Source organism: Poecilia mexicana, unplaced genomic scaffold, assembly GCF_051168715.1.
Source record: "Poecilia mexicana isolate PSO_F unplaced genomic scaffold, ASM5116871v1 scaffold_10, whole genome shotgun sequence".
In the NCBI taxonomy this organism is placed as follows: Eukaryota; Metazoa; Chordata; class Actinopteri; order Cyprinodontiformes; family Poeciliidae; genus Poecilia; species Poecilia mexicana.
This window is the reverse complement of record NW_028263379.1, coordinates 10509693-10529612: the sequence shown is the minus strand read 5'-3', so window position 1 is coordinate 10529612 and position 19920 is coordinate 10509693. Positions and strand designations below refer to the sequence as shown.

At 34.7% G+C, this 19920-nt stretch overlaps 1 protein-coding gene across 2 annotated transcripts in view; it reads left to right on the top strand.

Moving 5' to 3' along the window:
• The first annotated feature begins 2354 nt into the window (after positions 1–2354).
• Positions 2355–19920, top strand: part of kdrl (kinase insert domain receptor like) — a 57567-nt gene continuing 40001 nt past the window's right edge. For both annotated transcript variants that reach the window (XM_015001558.2, XM_015001550.2), the window contains exons 1-4: positions 2355–2881; positions 11718–11802; positions 15126–15334; positions 18607–18737. In XM_015001558.2, coding sequence (XP_014857044.2) covers positions 2818–2881; positions 11718–11802; positions 15126–15334; positions 18607–18737 — 489 coding nt within the window. In that variant the 5' untranslated portion in view covers positions 2355–2817. The remainder of the gene's footprint in view (positions 2882–11717; positions 11803–15125; positions 15335–18606; positions 18738–19920) is intronic.

The window sequence follows — 19920 nt, the reverse complement described above, 5'->3', positions numbered from 1 at the left end:
CTCTTGTCACATTTTACATTTTTGTCCTTGTGAAGTGATAGAAGAGAGGAGCAGAGGCACTTGTCCAGTGTTTCGCCATCCACTCCCCCAAAAAGCAGCTGAGTCCAGATGTGGACGGAAAATACGAGGGAAGGATGTTCTTATTTCAAGAGTCGCCAACTCTGACCTGCAGTGATTGTTGTGGTGATAAAGAAAACAGTCTGCAGCATATCCACACACTGCAGGGTCCTGTTGGACAAAGGGAGATTATTTACTTTGATATAAAAAGCAGCGTATCCTGTTGCTGAAGTTAAAAATAAATCCAGCCCATGTTTACTCTAAAAGCTTGAACCGATTGATTGAATCAAAATCACAGGAGCTGTTTGGGGGTTTTTTTCTCCTTTTGTGACAAAATCATTATGGTACCTTTAACCTCAGCCTCACAGGGGGCTGATTGTTTAACACAGGTCAGAGGTCAGCTTAGTAAATGATCAAAGTTCAGTCTTGATCTGCTGCACAATTAAAATCTGTTTTTAGAAATGCATTTATTTACAACAAACCATTTCACTTTACTCCTATCCAGATTCTCCTAAACGGTTATTAATCGTGTTTTCTGATAAATTTAACCTTAGTTGCAGAAGACAATTAGTAACCAGTTCAATTAAAATGAACAAAAACATCTGGACCAGAAGCCAAAAGCATTAAACTTTTTCAGTTAATAACGGTTCTCTTTTTCTTTTTATAACCTTTAAAACATTTTCAATACAGCAAAACATGAATGTGTAAAACAATCAACTCAAACTGAGGTTGTCCTGCTGTGGTACAATGAAATACTGAAGTAAATACTAAATCTTCTGCAGATTGTTGTTCTGAATTGTGTTCTAATTTGGATTAAATTGGAGTGTATTTACAGAGCCCAGCAAAAATATTAATATCTCTTGAATTTTATCATTTTTCTTCATGTTGAAAAGCTCAAATTTCGATGTTTCTAAGTAGCACACAACTGTGATGTTAAAGGAAAAGATACAAGTAAAACATAACATTGTGTATAGTTGTGTGTTTAAAGAAAAACACTACTTGAAATTAAAAAATTACAAAAACTGACATGCAGTTATTTTCAATCATCTCTGATTTTCATGTATGTACAGCTACAAGTCTTTTGGGATGTGTTTCGATCAACTTTGCACAGACAGCTAAAATCAATCCATTCTTCTTTTCAAAAAACCTCAAACTCAACATAATTTTTATTATTATGCTAAAGTTACACAATTCTATCCAGGTCCGGACTTTGACTGGGCCATTCTAACATTTGATGCTTTGAACTGAACCTTAAAATGGAAATTCTGGCAGTATGTTTAAGGTTGTTTTTATATATATTTACTAAAGTTCTCCCAATGCATGATGCTGCCACCACCTTTTCTGAACAATCTTCTTTATGCTGAGGCTAAATTACTCCTGGGTCGACTTGATTTACTAAAAAATTGTTCTTTTTGAGCTTCAAACACCTGGAAAATCTTTAGTCTCAGTTGTAGAAGCAAACTTTGTATCCATGAATGAATTTCAAATCCTGATCAGTGAAATTTTAATGTTAATTATTGATAAATTGCTTTGCAGAGTTGGGTAGTGATTACATTTACTCAGTTACATTTACTTTAGTAACTTTTTGGAATAAATGTACTTTATGAGTATTTTTACTGTGCTGTACTTCTTACTTTTGCTGGAGAAATGTACTATGAAGCATCACTATTCTTACTTGAGTCTAGATTCTCTACCAACTGTGAGTAACTTCAGAGTGAATAAAAAACTTGTTTTGATAAAAAAAAAATCATCAGATAGACACACAGCTGCAGTTGAGTTAGATTAATCAATTTTACATTGAATGACATTGATGTGTGAAAATGTTTCTGTTGCCTGAGTTTTTTACTTTTGCAATTTTGTTATTAGTTCATATGGCTTTTAAAAATAAAATTTTACATAATTTAATATTTTTGATTAATTATTCACTAATTGAAGCCTTTTCATCAAATACTTTTTTACTTTTCACTTTTATTTTTGTAAAAATATGAAATAGCGCTACTCTTATATGAGTTAAATTATCGGGTACTCTCCTCTCCTCTGCCACTTAGTGATCTTTGTACAGTGTTGCTTCTGTATTGGTCAAAAATAAGAGATCTCAGTTGGATAAACTTGTTTAAGTTAAAGGTTGGGTTTTATGTGAGGGTAACATCGTAAATGCACTTGGTGGGGAAAAACGTATCTTTTATGGTATACAAGCACTTTCTACGATTTGTTCAGTCCAGTTTTTTTAGACTGTGACGTTGCGTCCTTCCTCTGTCTCCACAAAAGTGATGTCACGCATGGATAAGTGCAGCTCAGAGACTGAAACGGAGGAGAAGTGATCCAAGGCGCGCATGAAAGCCGGTCGCTGATTGATTCTTCTTTTGGTTTATTACGCGCACAAAGAAGCTCTAAAAGGGAGCTGTTTGAACTTTTATTTATCATTATATGCAAGCTTTCCTCTCACTCTTTTTGGTGCACCTGCCCTGCTGACACAGCGGTCCATCCGTCTCCTCACCGCGGGCTCTGGAGTCGGGCTTCCCAGCTGCTGCGCAGGAGAGCTCCCCCGCGAAACCTGGATGGGCATGGGATACGTCAGAACCGCCGCAGCTTTGCGCTTGTTCACCTGAAAGAGACTTTGCAGATTTAAAAGACGCGTTTGAAACGACAGACAGCGCTCCAAAGGGCGGGCTTTTGGTGGATATCTGGATCTAAAAAACTCTCCGAGAGGGACTTAATATTTTAAACGCAAGTTTTGTTTATTTTTTTGATGGTGGAAGGATGATTTCTTCCAGCTGCTTCAAACTGCTCGCCGTCATCTTCTGCTCCTCATCACTCACAGCTGGTAAGATATTGAATACAACTATGGAGAAAAAAATTGTAGCGTGAATATTGGGCAGTTTGATTCATTTCTGTGAATGATTCTGTTTGTTTTTGGCTCTAGTCTTAAAGGAAGCGCTGAATATGAATCGTTTTATACTGCTGGTTGTAACCTATAAATTAAGTCCAACTTTTAAGGGTTATTTTTTAAAATATGGATGCAGAAAACAGCTTGGACCCACATTTTAGGACATTTTGTTTGGATGTTGAAGTTCTGACATCTTCCGCTAGAGGCAGTATTGTCCCTTTGAAGTTCCTGAAAAAGACGGGTTGTAAAAATCAATTGAACCTGGCAGGTAAATTGGGAGACTTCTTTCTGGAAACACAAGAGTGATTTCATGGACAAATCTGTTTTTCCTAGGTTTTCTCAAGACTTTGCTCTTTGTTTTATTTTTGAAGAAAAACAGTTTATTCCAGGAATTGTTATCTCTGAGTGAGGAAGACAACATTGCAAGTTTTCCTCTCTCTTTTTTTCTGTTTGTGAAACCAGCTTCATTGTTTGAGAGCAGCTCCTGCAAACGAGACGGGGCAGAAAACATGGATGTTCCTCCACCTTGTGTCAGGTCGATACACACTAAGGCTTCCAAATAAACAACCCATCCAAACAAAGGAAACACTGTTCCCATTCTTACCCTTCGCCTCCCTCCCACTCACACACACTTTGAGCATATGAAGCTTTTGTTAGCAGTGTTTTTAAGTAGATTTCCTTCACTGTCCACGCACAAAGCGTGGGAAAGACGCATGCAGGAAACGGATGCAGCGACAAGAGGCAGCTTGGAATTGTTCTGGCTAGTAAAGGTCACGGAAATGTGACACGCTACCTGAGCACAAAAAATGTCTTCCCGTAGCTTCTTGAGATGATTTTTAAATATCTCAAACCTGATGCACAAGACAATGGCAGAAAGGAAGCAGGGGGCATTGTTTCTTTGAGGAGCAGCCGACTGGTAGAGTCATTAGTCATTTTATAAGGGACAATCTGCTGATGTGTGTAGCAGGTTTGCTGAAGGACATAAAAGTGTGACGAGTTACTCTTAAAATGAAAGGATCAGAATGCTTTTTTATCATTTTCTGAGTTATGCAGAGAAGCAATAACCACATGTATAAAAGGCAATAAAGATTTAAAAATGACATTTAATAAAGAAACTTGACAAAACTCAAATAGTACAACAAAAACCTTAAAGTTGTAGGAGTGAAATCTTATTTAGAAGTTTTAAAACATGGATGAAATCCAAAGAAATACACAAAAATTAAATGTAATAACAATAAATAAAAAAAAACAGGTCATAAAAACTGGAAATTGTGTTTAACATATATTTAAACCAGATAAATACCATTACTTGACAACATAAAATAAATAAACGTAGTATAAAATTGATTAAATTTAAGTATGTTCATTCCAATTAAAAATGTTTTTATAAGTTTTCTTCCATAAAAATGAGAACGTTTTGTGATTCCCAAAACAAATGCAGCTCATGGTAACACAGGTAAAATAAAAATATTTGATGTTTGCATTTAAATTTGTATTTTCATTTAGAGATCTGGGTTTGAAAAAAGAAGATTACAAGTCATCCAACTCTGCATCCTCAGGACCAGCTTCATAACTGACACATACTGAATTTATTATAGGTACAACTGGGTGTTTTCACTGTAACAATGGAAATGTAGCATTAGCTGCTGATCAGTTTAATGTAAACTAAGGTACAATTAAGTGTCATCAGCGTAACAATTCATGCAAATATAAAATTTGCTGCTAATATTGTGAAAATAAAGCTCAGATGAAGCGTGTGTAAGTCAAACTAAACTGAACCTAAAGCAGAGCCCTGGTGAACACCGTCATTCCCTGCAGTAACAGATAAAGATATGCTTTTGAAAGACATATTTTAACTGTAATAAAGTAGAATCTGTTAGATAACTGTGAATTTAACACAGTCATAGGGCTACTTTCAATTCAATGACTCATGTTGGCATAAAAGCACTTTTTTTGTCCATTATGGAGCCTAAGGAACAAACTTTTAAGTTGCTTAAGGCTGTCATAACTGCGATGAAACTCTTTTTCCTGCAAGAGGAAAAACTCTTTTAATTTCATAAATAAGCTTTGAGAATCATATTTTTTATAAATGTGAAGAATTGCATTGCTTTCATTTATTGCATTTCCCTCATACACGTAGAGCAGACTGTAAAGTGGTGAGAGGTCAGCCAAGTTCAGCGGGGGCTCATTGCTCAGTGGCGATGCGGCTCACTGCTCAGACTGAGACACATCGCCAAAAAAAACTCAGACATGGATTGTCAAACAAGAAGAAGAAAAATGAAGACGTCCTTCTTTACAAATTACTCTATATGTCTCTGTTCTTATTTGACTATTAGGACATCTGGTCCGTACCAGACGAGTCCATCTGGATGCATGCAGTGATATATTTTCCTTAAGTCCTGCAGGGAATTTTAATTTCATGGGGCTTCTGTCTAACTACCTGCCCTAATCACACGTTATGGAGCAGGAATTCTTTAGGTTTACTTATCTGGACTCCCATGCAGGAGACTCCTGGTTCTTGGCTCATCTCAGCTTTATATAACTTAGATTGGCCACCCATCTTGTCCAGATGTTCACTTCTTTTGCTTTTTTAAGAGGAGTCAGAGGCATTTTGCCCTCAAATCTCCATAGGCTAATAAATGACTAATAAAAAAGATGGTTGCAGTAACTGTTGTCATAACCTTGCAGTTGGCAGAAAACGAGAAGAGGTTAAGAAGTCTGCCTGTGGAAGAGAACTGCAGGGCAAATATTTCTTATAATGGCAGGTGGCTGTGGAGGAGAGAGTGCTGGGATTTTAGGAAATATAAACCCACTTTTGCAGCATTTAAATCCAATTTAGCTTCTTCTCAATTAGGAATGCGCGATATATACTGTAGAAACAATAGAAATATGGCCTACGATAGAGATCTGTAACCGCGGCTAACCATGGTAAAGCTTGTTGATGACGTAACCGGTTGGCAACAAAAAACAGAGCAAGCGGGAAGCAGCATGGCTAACAGCGCAAAGGAAGAGCTCGTTAAAAAGGCAGATTCAAAAAACATAAATTATCTGAACCTAGCTCAGGTTTAACCTCCCATGGTGTTAGCGCGATGCTCAGATGGAGCGCGGCAGATGTCACAGTCAGACAGTGGGGATATATAGGTTTTATATAAATTATATCACAATATATGGAAAACATGAAGAGACCCCTGCACTCAATCCCACTGAAAACCTTGTTGTTATTCCATCAAATATTGATTTCTGAACTCTTCCTGACTTAAACCATTAGTACTCTTGTTTCTAAATGAATATAAACTTGTTTTGTTTGCATAATTTGAGCTCTGAAAGCACTGCATCTTTTTTCATTATTTTAACCATTTTTAATTTTCTGCAAATAAATATTCAATTTTTGCTTTGAATTTCAGAGACATGTTGTCAGTAGTTCATAGAATAAAAGAATAATGTTCACTTTACTCAGACACATACCTAATAAAAGAAAAAATCTGAGAAATTTATCATTTTAAGTGGCCTCTTAATTTTTTCCAGAGCTGTTTATTGTGATATGAATTTTATGCCATATCGCACATCGCACATCCCTGTCGCAATATTGTTTGTTGTCACGAAGGTTGAACAAGGGAACCATATCGTTAACTAGCATTGCTAAAATGCTAGTCAAGTTTCCCTTTCTCTCTGCCAACTTTGTCATAATTTACCAGGAAACCAGGAAGATGTGATGTAATTTCTGCAGAAGAAAAGGGAATTCCGCATATTATTTCCCGCACTTGAAGGGCAGAGTCTCGGGTTTCCTGTTTGATTCAGTGACTCTCAAGTCACCTCTTACAGTAATACTGGTTTTTATTATGCAACAGTTGCTGCAAGCGACTTTCACGCACAGTTCAAAATGGACGACTCGCTGCCAGAGGTGTTTCCTGTCTCAGGACTTCTGTTTATGTAACACTTTGCCTTTACAAACACATTTTCTTTTGTTTTCCGTGACTTTTAAATCATTATCTTTCAATTTCTACATGAAATTTGTTAAATGTTTTATGTAAAAAGAAAACATTTGAATTGTTACGCTTTCGTTTTCGCAAAGTGATGCATGGTTGTATTTGTATTCAGGATAAAAGTATTACCAACTGTATTTTCTAACAAAAGGAAAATGTTATTTACGACACAATATATTCATCTTTTTATAACCTAGCATGTTTATCCAGAAACTTGACTAAAGAGCACATAAGTAAATTTCTGAATTTCAAGAAAGTTGAAGGAAAATTCCTCAAATCTTTTTAACAAAAATCATTTAAGCAATCACATCTGACCTAAAAGAGGAAACATTTTCTCTGGCTTAATCGCAGACAGAGGTTATAAGTCGCTTTATATTGTGTTTATTTGGTTTCCACTGCAATTACCACACATTTTTACACATCTAATATTATTCAGCAGGTGTATTCTTCACCCATCCTTTTCCTCCTTAACGCTGTTTGATCCAAGCCTGTTCTTTCCCTTTAATAGATGCTAATAGGAACCAGCTCCAGGGCCCTTTGAACCATCAAAATAAGCACAAATTGTGGGAATCTTCAGAAAATATCCAGCAGGAATGCATCACACAGCTGGTACAGGGGGTTAGGAGTGTCTGGATGCTTTGCAGGGTCAGAGCTGGACAGCGGCAGGTGGGAATTGTGGGAAAGACAACGATGAGATTTCTTTTTTTTTTTTTTTTTGCTCTCTTGTCTTTATTTTCATGCCTGTAACCCCTGTTGTTTCATCCATCTGTATTTCATTACTGTTGAAAAAAGAAGATTACAAGTCATCCAACTCTGCATCCTCAGGACCAGCTTCATAACTGACACATACTGAATTTATTATAGGTACAACTGGGTGTTTTCACTGTAACAATGGAAATGTAGCATTAGCTGCTGATCAGTTTAATGTAAACTAAGGTACAATTTTCACATCATTTTTCTACTGGCGGGTTTTGATTTTCAATATATAACTCAGTCTTATTTATTTAAGTTCAGCAGTGTCAAACTTATTTTCATTTTGGTCCATATCAAGATCTAAAAGTTCTTACAGGGCCAGAATGTATCGATAAAACCCATTAAACTGTTGAAATATTCAATAATAGCTGCTTTATTATAAAATGTGCAGTAAATGTTTCTTAAAAGTAAATAATATTGAACATTTTTTGTCCCTTCAGGATTTTGTGATTATTTTTGTGTTTTTTCTATCGAAATCACAGAGTTTCTGGTGCTAATTTAGAAATATTTGCAGGAATTTTTACGATAGACTTAAGTTCAATGTTTTCGACAATTTTTGAAGAAAATTTGTTGTAAAATCAGAAAAAATGTGAGAATCAATTGAGTTTGCGTGAATTTCACATGAATTTTGTAGGAATTTTGTTGAAATTTTGCAGATTTGCAAAAAGCTCTATGGACTTATTGATATAATTGGATGTCTGGAGTCTAGAAGACCACATAAAAAGCTTCGCTGGGCCAGATTTGGTCCCCGGGCCTTCAGTTTGACCCAAGCTGTATTTCATTGGTATTTAATGCAACAAGCCAAGACAAAAACAAATTATTTTTCACTTTCTCTGCTTCACTTGCATGAAATCCAGTCCAGCATTTTCCTTCAGTAATCACATAATTGCAAACAGAATTAATCTGTGTTTAATTTAATCTCAGTATAAATCCAGATGCTTTTCTTTAGAAAACAAACAGCATCGCAAAGATGAAGAAATACAGCAGAAAGGTCAGGAAAAATATGTGGGAAAGGTTAAAGCAGAAAACAACTCATCCCAACATTTGAACATCTCAAATGAAAAATTTATTTTTCAAGAGAGATTAAAGCTCTGGAAGGGAATTAAGATAACAATTAGTCATAGACAGAGTACCCAAAAATTATATTCAAGTAAGACTAGAGATACTAAAATATAGTTTTAATCAAGCAAAAGTAAAAAGTAGCCGTCCAAGAAATTACTCAAGTACGAGTAAAACTGTATTTGATAAAAAGTCTACTCAAATACTGAGTAACTGATCAAATTAATCATTTAAAATTTAAAATTACATAATCAAACAGAACAAAATATTAAATGAAGTGGAAATTTTGGCATTTTAAGGACATAAATGACAATAATTAATATAAGTAACAAAAAAATAAATTCAGGCAAAAGAAATTTTTCCAAATCAGTTTCTGTCAAAATAAAAGTTATGAAACTTTAACAAAAGCTGCAGGTGTGTGTCTGAATCTGGTGAATTTTTGGTTAAAACAATTTTGTTTTTCAATTATTGTGAAGAGAATCCAGAAATTTGAGTCAAATAAAAGTAAAAATACTTCAAAATAAAATCACTCAGTAAAAGTAAAAAGTACAGCGTAGCAGAAATACTCCTGAAAGTGAATAATCTTTTTTTTTTTTAAGTCACTCAAGTAAACGTAACTAGTTCTGGGTCTGTACTCCATGAATCTGGTCATTATGCAAATGAGAAAAGAGGGAAGCCGTTGTTGAATTTAAGTCCTAATGAATCAGTTTTACTGCAGCTCTGATCAGATCGGACCAAAGTAAAACATAAAACACTTTTTGTAATAAGAAACACGGTAACGGCAGTATCATGCTGCAATCAGAGGAGTACTTTCTCTACTGTGTAACTGCAATAAAAGTATTTCTCCAAAGCATTGACTCAGAGAGGCTGAATACTTATCCATATTGCACTTAACTCTCTCAGGAAAGAAACAGAAAAAACCAAGCATAATATTTCCTCCACAAAACTTCATAGTTTCTATCAAGTAAAATCCCAATAACCTGTTTGGGGTCACAAAATGGGAAATGGTTCAATGGGTCGGTAGCGAGATACCAAGAGCAGAAAATCTCTGATGTAGTTAAAATTAAGTGGTGAAACAACATGACAGCGTGTGAGAGAAAAGCCCTCCCAGTCTGCTCAGCCTTAAACAATAAAACAATGATGTTGTAATATTTGGTTAGGAAGTGGATATTAAGTACCACTGCCAACGCTGGCTCATTCTTAGCACAACAGCTGTTCCAAATAATAGGAAAATACTTGGCCAGGGTGCAGAGTGTGTGTATTCCTAAACGCTTTGTGCTTGTCAGGGTTTCCAGGTGCACATGTGCTTACACATGCATGTCCATCAGCTCGGGTTTATGCGACTTCATTGTTTAGCCCTCCCCAAAGACGGTCACATTTGAAGGATAGAGTTGATAAAGTTCGTGTTTCTGGGCTGCCATGTCAGTCTGTTCAGGGATTTTCTGAAAAGAAGGAAACCACATCTGGGACTGTGGTCGCTCCTGAACATCAAGGGGAATCGCACAGCGCTTCCTCTGTTAGAGAGACCTCTCAACAGACTCTGCAAAGAGAGATTTTATTATTATTATCACTAAAGAACGAGGCGCAACAAGTACACAAAGAAAAGAATACCATGTAGCAGTAGCAACAACAGCCGAGAGTTATTACAGCATCAGACATAAGTTGAAGTTAGATAATACGCTGACATTAGTTAAATAGGTTCAGACTCACAAAACAAGGAATTCTTCTTTGAATTTACATTTGTGAATATAAAACTTTGCTAAAAATACAATCAAATTAATAAAAAAAAACATTTTTTTCTTCTTTTCTTGAATAATTGTGAAAACAAAGAATAATATTATCCCAATGTAAAACAATGTCTTTATATATATTATTGATTATAAACCAACAGACACATCTTTACAAAAATTGGCAAAATTTGAAACATTTATAAAAATTTTTGGATTTATAAAATTTTCAAAATGTATATTTTTTTCCAAAATGTATAAACTTTTAAATTTATATATATTTTAAAATTTAGAACATTTTAAATTTATAAAAAAAATCTTAGGTACATAATTTTAAATACATTTTTTCTATTTAGAAATGTGGAAAAAATTATTTTAAAATTTGTATATACAAATTTTAAAATAATTTTATATATATATATATATATATATATATATATATATATATATATATATATATATATATATATATATATAAATTTTAAATTTTATCAAATTTAAAATTTAAAATTTTTATTAAAAAAATTATAATTTTTTCCCCCCGTTTTTACATTGGAAAAAATTATAAAAATATATTTAAAATGTATCAACATTTATTTAAAAAATTATACATTTTTCCAAATTTATAAAATTAAAAAAAATTAAAATTATATTTCCCCCATTTTTAAATTGGAAAATGTATTAAAAATGTAGCAAAATTTATTTTAAAAATATATAATTTTTTCCAAATTTATGAATTGGAAAAATATACATTTTTTTCAATTCATATTTTTAATATTACATGATCAGTATAAAATAACAGACGGAGCAGTATCAATGTGTTTCTGAAATAGAGCATGAATTTCTTGATTTTTAGCTTTTGTGGAAGTGATTTGAAACATATTCCACCTACAGGACAAACAGCGATAGAAGCCGGGGAAGAGAGAATCAAACATTCAGAACACAAGGTCTGAATAAAAAAAAGAATGTGGTTGACACATGCAGCAGCTCTTTGACTCTGTCCGAGCATCTGCTCATCCCGGACCTCCGTCCGATTCAGCAACCTGCCCTCCTGTGCTGGAAGCAGGCGCAGCGGGCCGTCACTTTGCAGAGGCAGGGGCAGAACGGCACAAAAGAAAGAAACCCACAAGCATAGCAATGTGGTGAATCATGGGAATTTCCACCGGTGTTTCGCATTCACATGGTGACTGACACTCGCCATTACTGAGGGACTGTAAATGCTGAGCTGTTTGTGTTTATGTGTCTTTGCAGGACAAGTGGACAAGGATCCTAAAATCCGCCCCTCTGATAATCCACTGGTTCTTCATAAGGGAAACTCGTTGAACCTCACTTGCAGGTATGCAGCGCAACACACCAGTGATGGTGAAGTTTACACTTCCCCAAAGCGGCATGAGTTCTTATCCATATTTTTAAGATAAATTACCGACTACAAAAACTGCAACTCAGCAATATCTAATTGAGAATAATCCCAGCTCCTTATATCTCAACCCTGTACTAGAAGAAGAAATCATAAACATTGTGAATAACTGTAAAAATAAGACTTCCACTGACTGTGATGATCTGGACATGAAAACTATTAAAATAGTAATTAAAGGAATCTCTAAACCACTAACTTATATTTGCAATTTATCATTTCAAACAGGATCATTTCCCAACAAAATGAAAATAGCTAAGGTCAAACCAATGTATAAAACTGGCAACAAACACCTCTTCACTAACTACAGGCCTGTCTCTCTTCTCCCACAATTTTCTAAAATCCTGGAAAAACTCTTTAAGAAAAGACTGGAACAATTCATAGAAAAACATTCGCTACTTATTAGCAGTCAATATGGATTCAGAGCAAACCGGTCAACATCGCTGGCTGTAACTGACTTAATAGAAGAAATAACCAACGCAACAGATAGTAAGAAACTGGCAGTAGGGATATTTATAGATCTAAAGAAAGCTTTTGATACAATAAATCATGAAATCTTACTTAAAAAATTAGAACGCTATGGAATTAGGGGAGTAGTTTCTGACTGGATGAGGAGTTATTTAAAGAGCCGGAAACAATTTGTGAAATTGGGAGATGTGGAATCTGATTGGCAGGAGACTGTCTGTGGAGTACCACAAGGATCAGTATTGGGACCAATTTTATTTAATCTTTATATAAATGATATCAGTAAAGTGTCCAATGTATTAAAATTTATCTTATTCGCTGATGACACAAATATTCTAGCCTCTGGCGACAATTTAGAGCATCTTCTCTCAACAGTCACTTCAGAGATTAGTAAGTTAAAGATATGGTTTGACCATAACAAATTATCCCTAAATTTGGACAAGACGAAAATCATGGTCTTTGGGAACTGTTATAAAAATACTGAAATCCAAGTTCAAATAGAGGACGTAACTCTACAAAGGGTTTTCGCTAATAAGTTCCTCGGTCTAATAATAGATGACAAAATCAGTTGGAAACCTCATATTAAACATTTACAGAGTAAACTCAGTAGAAGTATATCCATATTGGCTAGAGCTAGACATGTATTGAATGCTAAATCACTTCATATTCTATATAACTCTCTGATTTTACCATATCTATCATATTGCTGTGAAGTGTGGGGAGTTAATTACAAGAGCTCTTTACATCCGGTAACCGTCCTACAGAAACGAGCCATTAGAATCATCCATAATGTCGGTTATTATGAGCATACAAACCCACTCTTCATAAAATCCAGAATTCTCAAATTTGACGAGCTTGTAGAATTTAAAATGGCTCAGTTTATGTTCAAAGTATCTAAAAAGTTGTTACCTGAGCACATACAGAGCACGTTTTCTGAAAGAGAAGGGGGGTATAACTTAAGGGGTCACTCAAACTTCAAGATCCGCAATTTCAGAACAACAAGAAAAAGCTTCTGTATTTCAATTAAAGGTGTAAAGTTATGGAACAAGTTACATGAAGATTTAAAACAAAGCAATAGTTTAACACAATTCAAAAGAAAGTACAAAGAGGTAATTTTCAATAGATACACATATGGGTGACAGAAAGCAATAAGGTGTGTATTGCAGATAACTTGGTGTAAGGGTTTAGAAAGACAAACCAGCATAAAATGGGAAAATGTATAGGTAAATATTAGTAACTGTTACTTCTGACTGCCACTTTGATTTTGATTTTTTTAATGACAGTAGGACTCTAAAGTTTCAAGTGTTTAGGGGGTAGGAGTTTATAAGTTCTCACTTCTTCCTACCCCATTTTGAGCATGATATGTTAACTGAAACAAAAAAATCTGTATTTTCTCTTCTTTCTTATGCACTTCTTGTTACTGTGCACTATTTTATTTTTATATTTGTATCATGTTCAAATAAAATTTCATTTCATTTCATTTCATTTCATTTCATTTCATTTCATTTCATAAATTACAATTAACCAGATTGATGCTGCAAAAACACAAAATTTTACCAAGTATTATTGGTCCAGTTTCTAGTGAAAATATCTTAGTACACTTGAAATAAGAAGAAACTAACTTAAAAGTAACTTTTCAGCAACATATGAGCTTTTTTAAAAATCAATAACTCCTCAATACTGATCAAAAAGTACTTTTTCCACTGGGAGATTGTTTCACTTATAACATGAGGAAATATGTTAAAAGCCTAGTATTTAAAAAAAATGTATTTTAAACATTTATTGACTTAAAACAAGCTCATATGTCTTGTTGAAAAGTTACTTATGAGTTAGTTTTGTCATATTTGAAGTGTATTAAGATATTTGCACTAAACTTGGCCAAAAGTACTTGGTAAGATTTTGTGTTTTTGCAGTGTGTGGTCTTAAACAGCTTGACATAGTAAATATTTCATAGAAGAAATATTCAAAATATGACTATTTATTATGAAACTTTATGAATTTTTATGCATCTGTTGGTATTTTTGTGGACTTAATCCACATAATGTAAACTTTTGGTTGTAATGTAATTTTCTTGCTTTTATGTCTTATATGAGGCTGCAGACCAGAGGAAAAATAAACAGCCACAACGAAACGGGGAGAGCGTTTGACAGGAACCAGTGGTGGTGGTCCAAATTTATCAGCCTCTTGCTATTTCCTTTAGAGCTGGTGGGACCCAAGTGTGCTACATCCATATTTATGAAGTATTTGGGGCATTGCATCATTTCGCAGGCTTGCAAAGAATGCACAGAAACTAGTGGCTATCTAATATAGTGCTTCCCTACAAGGCGATGTATGGCGAGCCTCTCGTAGGCATATAGGCCTGCGTTGTTTTCTGTCACTGGATGAGAACTAAAGGTTGGTTGACCCAAAATTTCTGCAGGCAAAGGCAACGGCATACTAGACATGTTTGATGTTCCTCTGGGATCGCTTTAATGAGAGTTTTAAAATGGGTTCTGCGTGGAAAGAATGTGTTAGCCGAGCACGTCTTTCAAGAGAAACATGTTCCCATGTGAAAGTTCAAGGTATCGGGTGACTCGAGATTAACTCCAAATAAACTCAGGATGAACATCAGGGCAGAAAATCCCCAAAGGGGGGGAAGCAGCCGCTGTTGTCCTGAACCGAAAAGATTGCAAGGCCGTTTGCCAGCTGTGACACTTAAACTAAAAATAGTTCTGAAATATGCACAGAGTTGGTAAATATCATCATCTGCGCCTCTCTCTCTTTCTCTTTCTTTTTTTCAGAGGTCATGGCATCTTACAATGGATTCTTGCAAAACGATTGATCCAGTTGGGGGAGGGTGTTAAGGTGGAAAAGTGTGACTCCAGGCATCATTCGCACTGCAGCAGACTCACAGTCACACACCTAACGGCCAACGACACGGGGACATACACCTGCAAATACTCCAAATCTGGCTCAGAGCATTCCACCTCAGTTTACATCTATGTGAAAGGTGAGACAGAGGAAACTATCCTGACAAAATGTTGACCCGATGCATGCCTCCAATGTTTTAAAACCTGATTTAAGGACTGGTGCTGCTACACACCTGAATTAATCAATCAGAGCAACACTCCAGCTATGTTTTTGATGAAGGAATAAAATGATATGAAAATAAAAAAAATCTATTTTACACACCTTTTTATAATATGCATCAAATGTTTTTTGCATTTTTTTTTATTAAAGTAAATATGAATCAGTCCTTATCAAACAAAGCAGTTTAGATTTTTCCCCCCAAAAATGTCAAGAGTTGATTTTTTTGCATGTTAATTTTTTCTGTGCAAATTTAAGAAAAAGTGACCACACTGCAAAAACACAAACTCTCACCAAGTATGTTGGTCTAGTTTCTAGTGCAAACATCTTATTACACTTGAAATAAAACAAAACTAACCTACAAATAACTTTTCAGCATAACATGGGAGCCTGTTTTAAGTAAAAAGATCCTTAATACCGATGAAAAAGTACTTGTTCCATTGGAAGATTGTTTCATTTATAATAAGACATTTTCCCCTTTTTATAAGTGGAATAATCTGCCAGTGGAATAAATATTTTTCATCAATATCAAGGAATTATTGACTTAAAACAATCGCCTATATGTTGCTGAAAAGTTACTTATAAGTTAGTTTTGTTTGGTAATATTTTGTGTTTCTGCAGTGCAAAAAGTAGATTATTTTTTATTCATCCATAAATATATCCAACAACATTATTAAATCTAGATTTGTAGAAAAGGGGAAGACATTGTTCTTCAGAAGACCTGCCAAGAAATAACAGACCAGCAAAACACTCAGACAAGCCAGAGAGGGTTAGACGTCAACCTGATAGATAACCATGAGGTCAAAGGTTATCCCAAATGAGCTGCAAAACTTCAGAGTGTCAGTCAAACCTGCAAACCTGTGTTTTATGAAAAATGGTCCCAGATTCAAGAAGAAAACATGAAAAAAGATTTAGAAAAGTACTGGCAGATCGTTTCACATACAAGATATTTCCCCATGATATAAATGAAATTACATTTATAGGGTTATAATTTAAGTAATTATTGGCTTAGAATGAGTTCCTACATCTTGCTCAAAATTTTGTTTTGTTTTATTTCAGCTGTACTAAAATATTAATATAATATATAAAAACTGGATCAAAAATACTCTGTAAGATTTTGTGTTTTTGCAGTGAAACATTTTGAAAGAAAATTACCCAAATCCTGTTCTTTTACCAAGAATAAATTTTGCTTAATTGAGCCAAAACATTTTTTAAAACTTGATGTTGATTAATGCAGCTAACATGCAAATTCCTTTTTAAGTTTTTGCTTTATTTTAATTTTTTTTCTTTTTTAACTAGTTTAGACTCAATGAATTTGACAAAAAAAAGTTTGGACACCTCTGTTCTAAATATAGAGATAAACAGTGCAAAAACACCAAATCCCACCAAGTATGTTTAATCTAATTTCAAGTGCAAATATCTTAGTACAATTGAAATAAGACAAAACTACAAACAAAAGGATCCCAAAATATTAGGCATCAAAATGTCTTTTCTTCTCAAAAGCAAATATTTATCAGTCCTTGTGAAACAAAGCAGTTATTTTCTTTACCTTTTTCAACATATTCAGACCCCAAATTTTAGCTTTGTTGATAATCTTTGGTGCAGAATAGCTTAAATATTAATGAATACCAGAAGCAAGAAGGACTTGCAGCTATATAGAGTTGTGTTTATCCTCCATTTTTCTGGTAGTCTGCAGCCTCCTTCATTGGTTTTCCTCTGGTTTCCTTAGAGAAACAGAGAGAAGGGGAGCAGTTTGTGCTGTGGTTTCTCCTGGAGGTTAAAGGGTGAGCCTGATTGCACAGGAAACTCTGGTCATTGACTGATTTCCTGCTCCTGCTACTGTTTTCCAAAGTCTTCCCTAAAGCATTGCATCGCACCGGTTACAGTTCCTGTACTCTTCAAACGGAGCCTGAGCTGAAACTCCAAATTAAAGAAGTTTATATAAATACAAAGGTCTTAGATTTGAGTCCAAGAAATGGTTCGCATTCGAACGAAGCTGGATACTCTTCATTTCCTTTCCTGTTGCTCTGGGAATGTGGTTTCCACTCTGCCCGTGTTTAGTCTGGCAAACTATTTTCAAAGCCCCTCAGTTGTTTATTAGATTATGATACACGCTTACTTCTCAGATAAAAGTCCCTTCATCACGCCAATAATGCTTGACCTCACACCGATCGCAGACTGTTTGAGTTCCCACCGTTGTAGTTTGATGCCTGGCTGCCCAGCAGGCGCTAAGCTAAGAGCTCCTCCTGGGCTCTGCAGCCTTATCTGGGCAGAATTAACTAATCGGTTCATCTCTGCGTTGAATTCCTGGACTTTGTCCTTTTTCAGCGCAGGCCGTCCAGCTGGGAGGCTCGGGCAATAATAAAAATACGTGCCAATCCTTGGAGCGTCATGGGAAGTTGGAGACAATCCCAACTGACTCTGAGTGAATTATGACTGCACAGACTTTATTTCTAAAGGCGGGATGGGAAACCTGAAATGCATAAAGTTAGAGGAGGATCAATTCTTCCTAACACTTTGAACAATAATGTGATCAATATATTGATTATGACAGATGTTGTAATTCTGCCTGTGTATATATTTTTAATTTTGATGTTATGACGCATAAATTAATGCAAACATTTAAAACAAAAAAAATATAACATTTAAAGTGGCTTTCTAATAAAGCAAGATTATTGTTTGTTTCATTATGTCTGTTTCTCTCTTTCCTTGTATCTTTCTTTCTCTCTCTCTGTTTCTTTATCTCTTTCTTCCTTTCTTTCAGTCTTTCTTTCTATTCCTACTTTGTTTCTTTTTCTGCTTAGTTCTACGATTCCTTCTTTGTCTTTCTTTTTCTCCTTCTTTTCTTTCTTTCATTCTTCCCTTCTTTCTCTATTTTGTTCCATCTTTATTTGTTTTCTATTCTTTATGTTTATTTATCTATCTGTCTATCTGTGAATCTGGATTCTTTATAATTATCTTCCATAATTTTAAATTAAATTTGTGTTTTTAATATTTTATAATAAATATAAAGGACTGAAACATCTGGAAGGTTTAGTCTGAAGAGAAAACATTGTGGGTTTTTTTGTTTGTTTTTTTTATAAGAGAGCTCTGCAGGAATCTTGCTCCCAGAATCTCAGCCTGTTTTTTAACGGCTTCTTCTGCTACATATTTTCATATTTGATGCTAATTTTGGTGGCTTTTTTCCTTTTGTAGACCCTGAACAGCTGTTTGTTGAGCCCTACTCCTCTAATAGACCTCTGTTTCTGAGCATTTACCAACATGAAACCACCTTTGTCGTGCCGTGCAGGACCACCTCACCTGACGCTGTTGTACGCCTGACGGCGGTAAGAAACATTCACACACGCCTCCTTCTGCTTGTGAGGTTAAATAATTGTAAGTGCTCATGTGAAACTCTGAAAAATCACGCGGTGCATCATCTGAGAAAACAGGACTGTTGTTAATTTAACAGCAGGGAGTCTTTATTTATCATCAGTGGAGGGTCTCTGTCACGAACAAAACTGGTTCCCACACCCTAAGTGTGGTCAACATATTTTTACACAAGTGAAAGTAAAAAGAAGCCGTCCAAGAACTTACAAAAGAGTATAAAAGTATTTGGGGAAAAAGGTGACTCATGCATTGCAAAAACAAAATTTTACATAATCTTTTTTGTCTAGTTTCTACTGCAAACATCTTAGTGGACTTGAAGACAAAACTAGCTTACAAGTAACTTTGTTGCAAGAAACATAACCTTGTTTTGGGTCAATATTTCCTTCAAATTTATGAAAAAGTTCTAGTTTATTTCACTTACAGTAAGACATTATTCTCATGTCATAAATGAAATAATCTGCAAATGGATCTAGTACTTTTTCATCAGCATTAAGGAATTATTGACTTAAAATAAACTTTTATTTCTTTGTGTAGTGAAACATTTAGACCAACAAAACATGATAAAATGTTTTTGCAGTGTGATCAAAATATTCATCATTTAAAATTTAAAAATTACATAATCAGAGTGACCAAAATATGTAGTTATGTGGAAATGTTGGTATTTTAAGGGCCATCATGAAACAATAGATAATATAGTCACAAAATAACAAAATCAGGCAAAATAGTTGTTTTTTTTCTTTCAATATAAAACTTCATCTGGTGAACATTTGCTTAAAACATGTTTGTTCTTCATTCAGTGGGTAGACAATACAGAAATTTTAGTTAATTAAGCGCAGCGATACTTCTCACTAAGATTAAACTAAAACTAAAAAGTACAGCACAGTAAAATATTCCTAAAAGTGATTTTTTTTCCAAAACTTTGGAGTCGTGTTGTCTGCTTCCTGTGAGGACAGGAAGGTGCTCCAGGAGCTCTCTTCTGCAGAAATAGACCCTGGGACCAAATTTAGCCTCATATCTTGTCTAAGCATCAGGAAATGTAACAGAAAAGAAACGGCACACAGTTCAGGAAACAGCAGGTATAAAGCATTTAACGATATCCATTCATTATTTAATCTAAAGTTTATCACATCAGAATCTAAT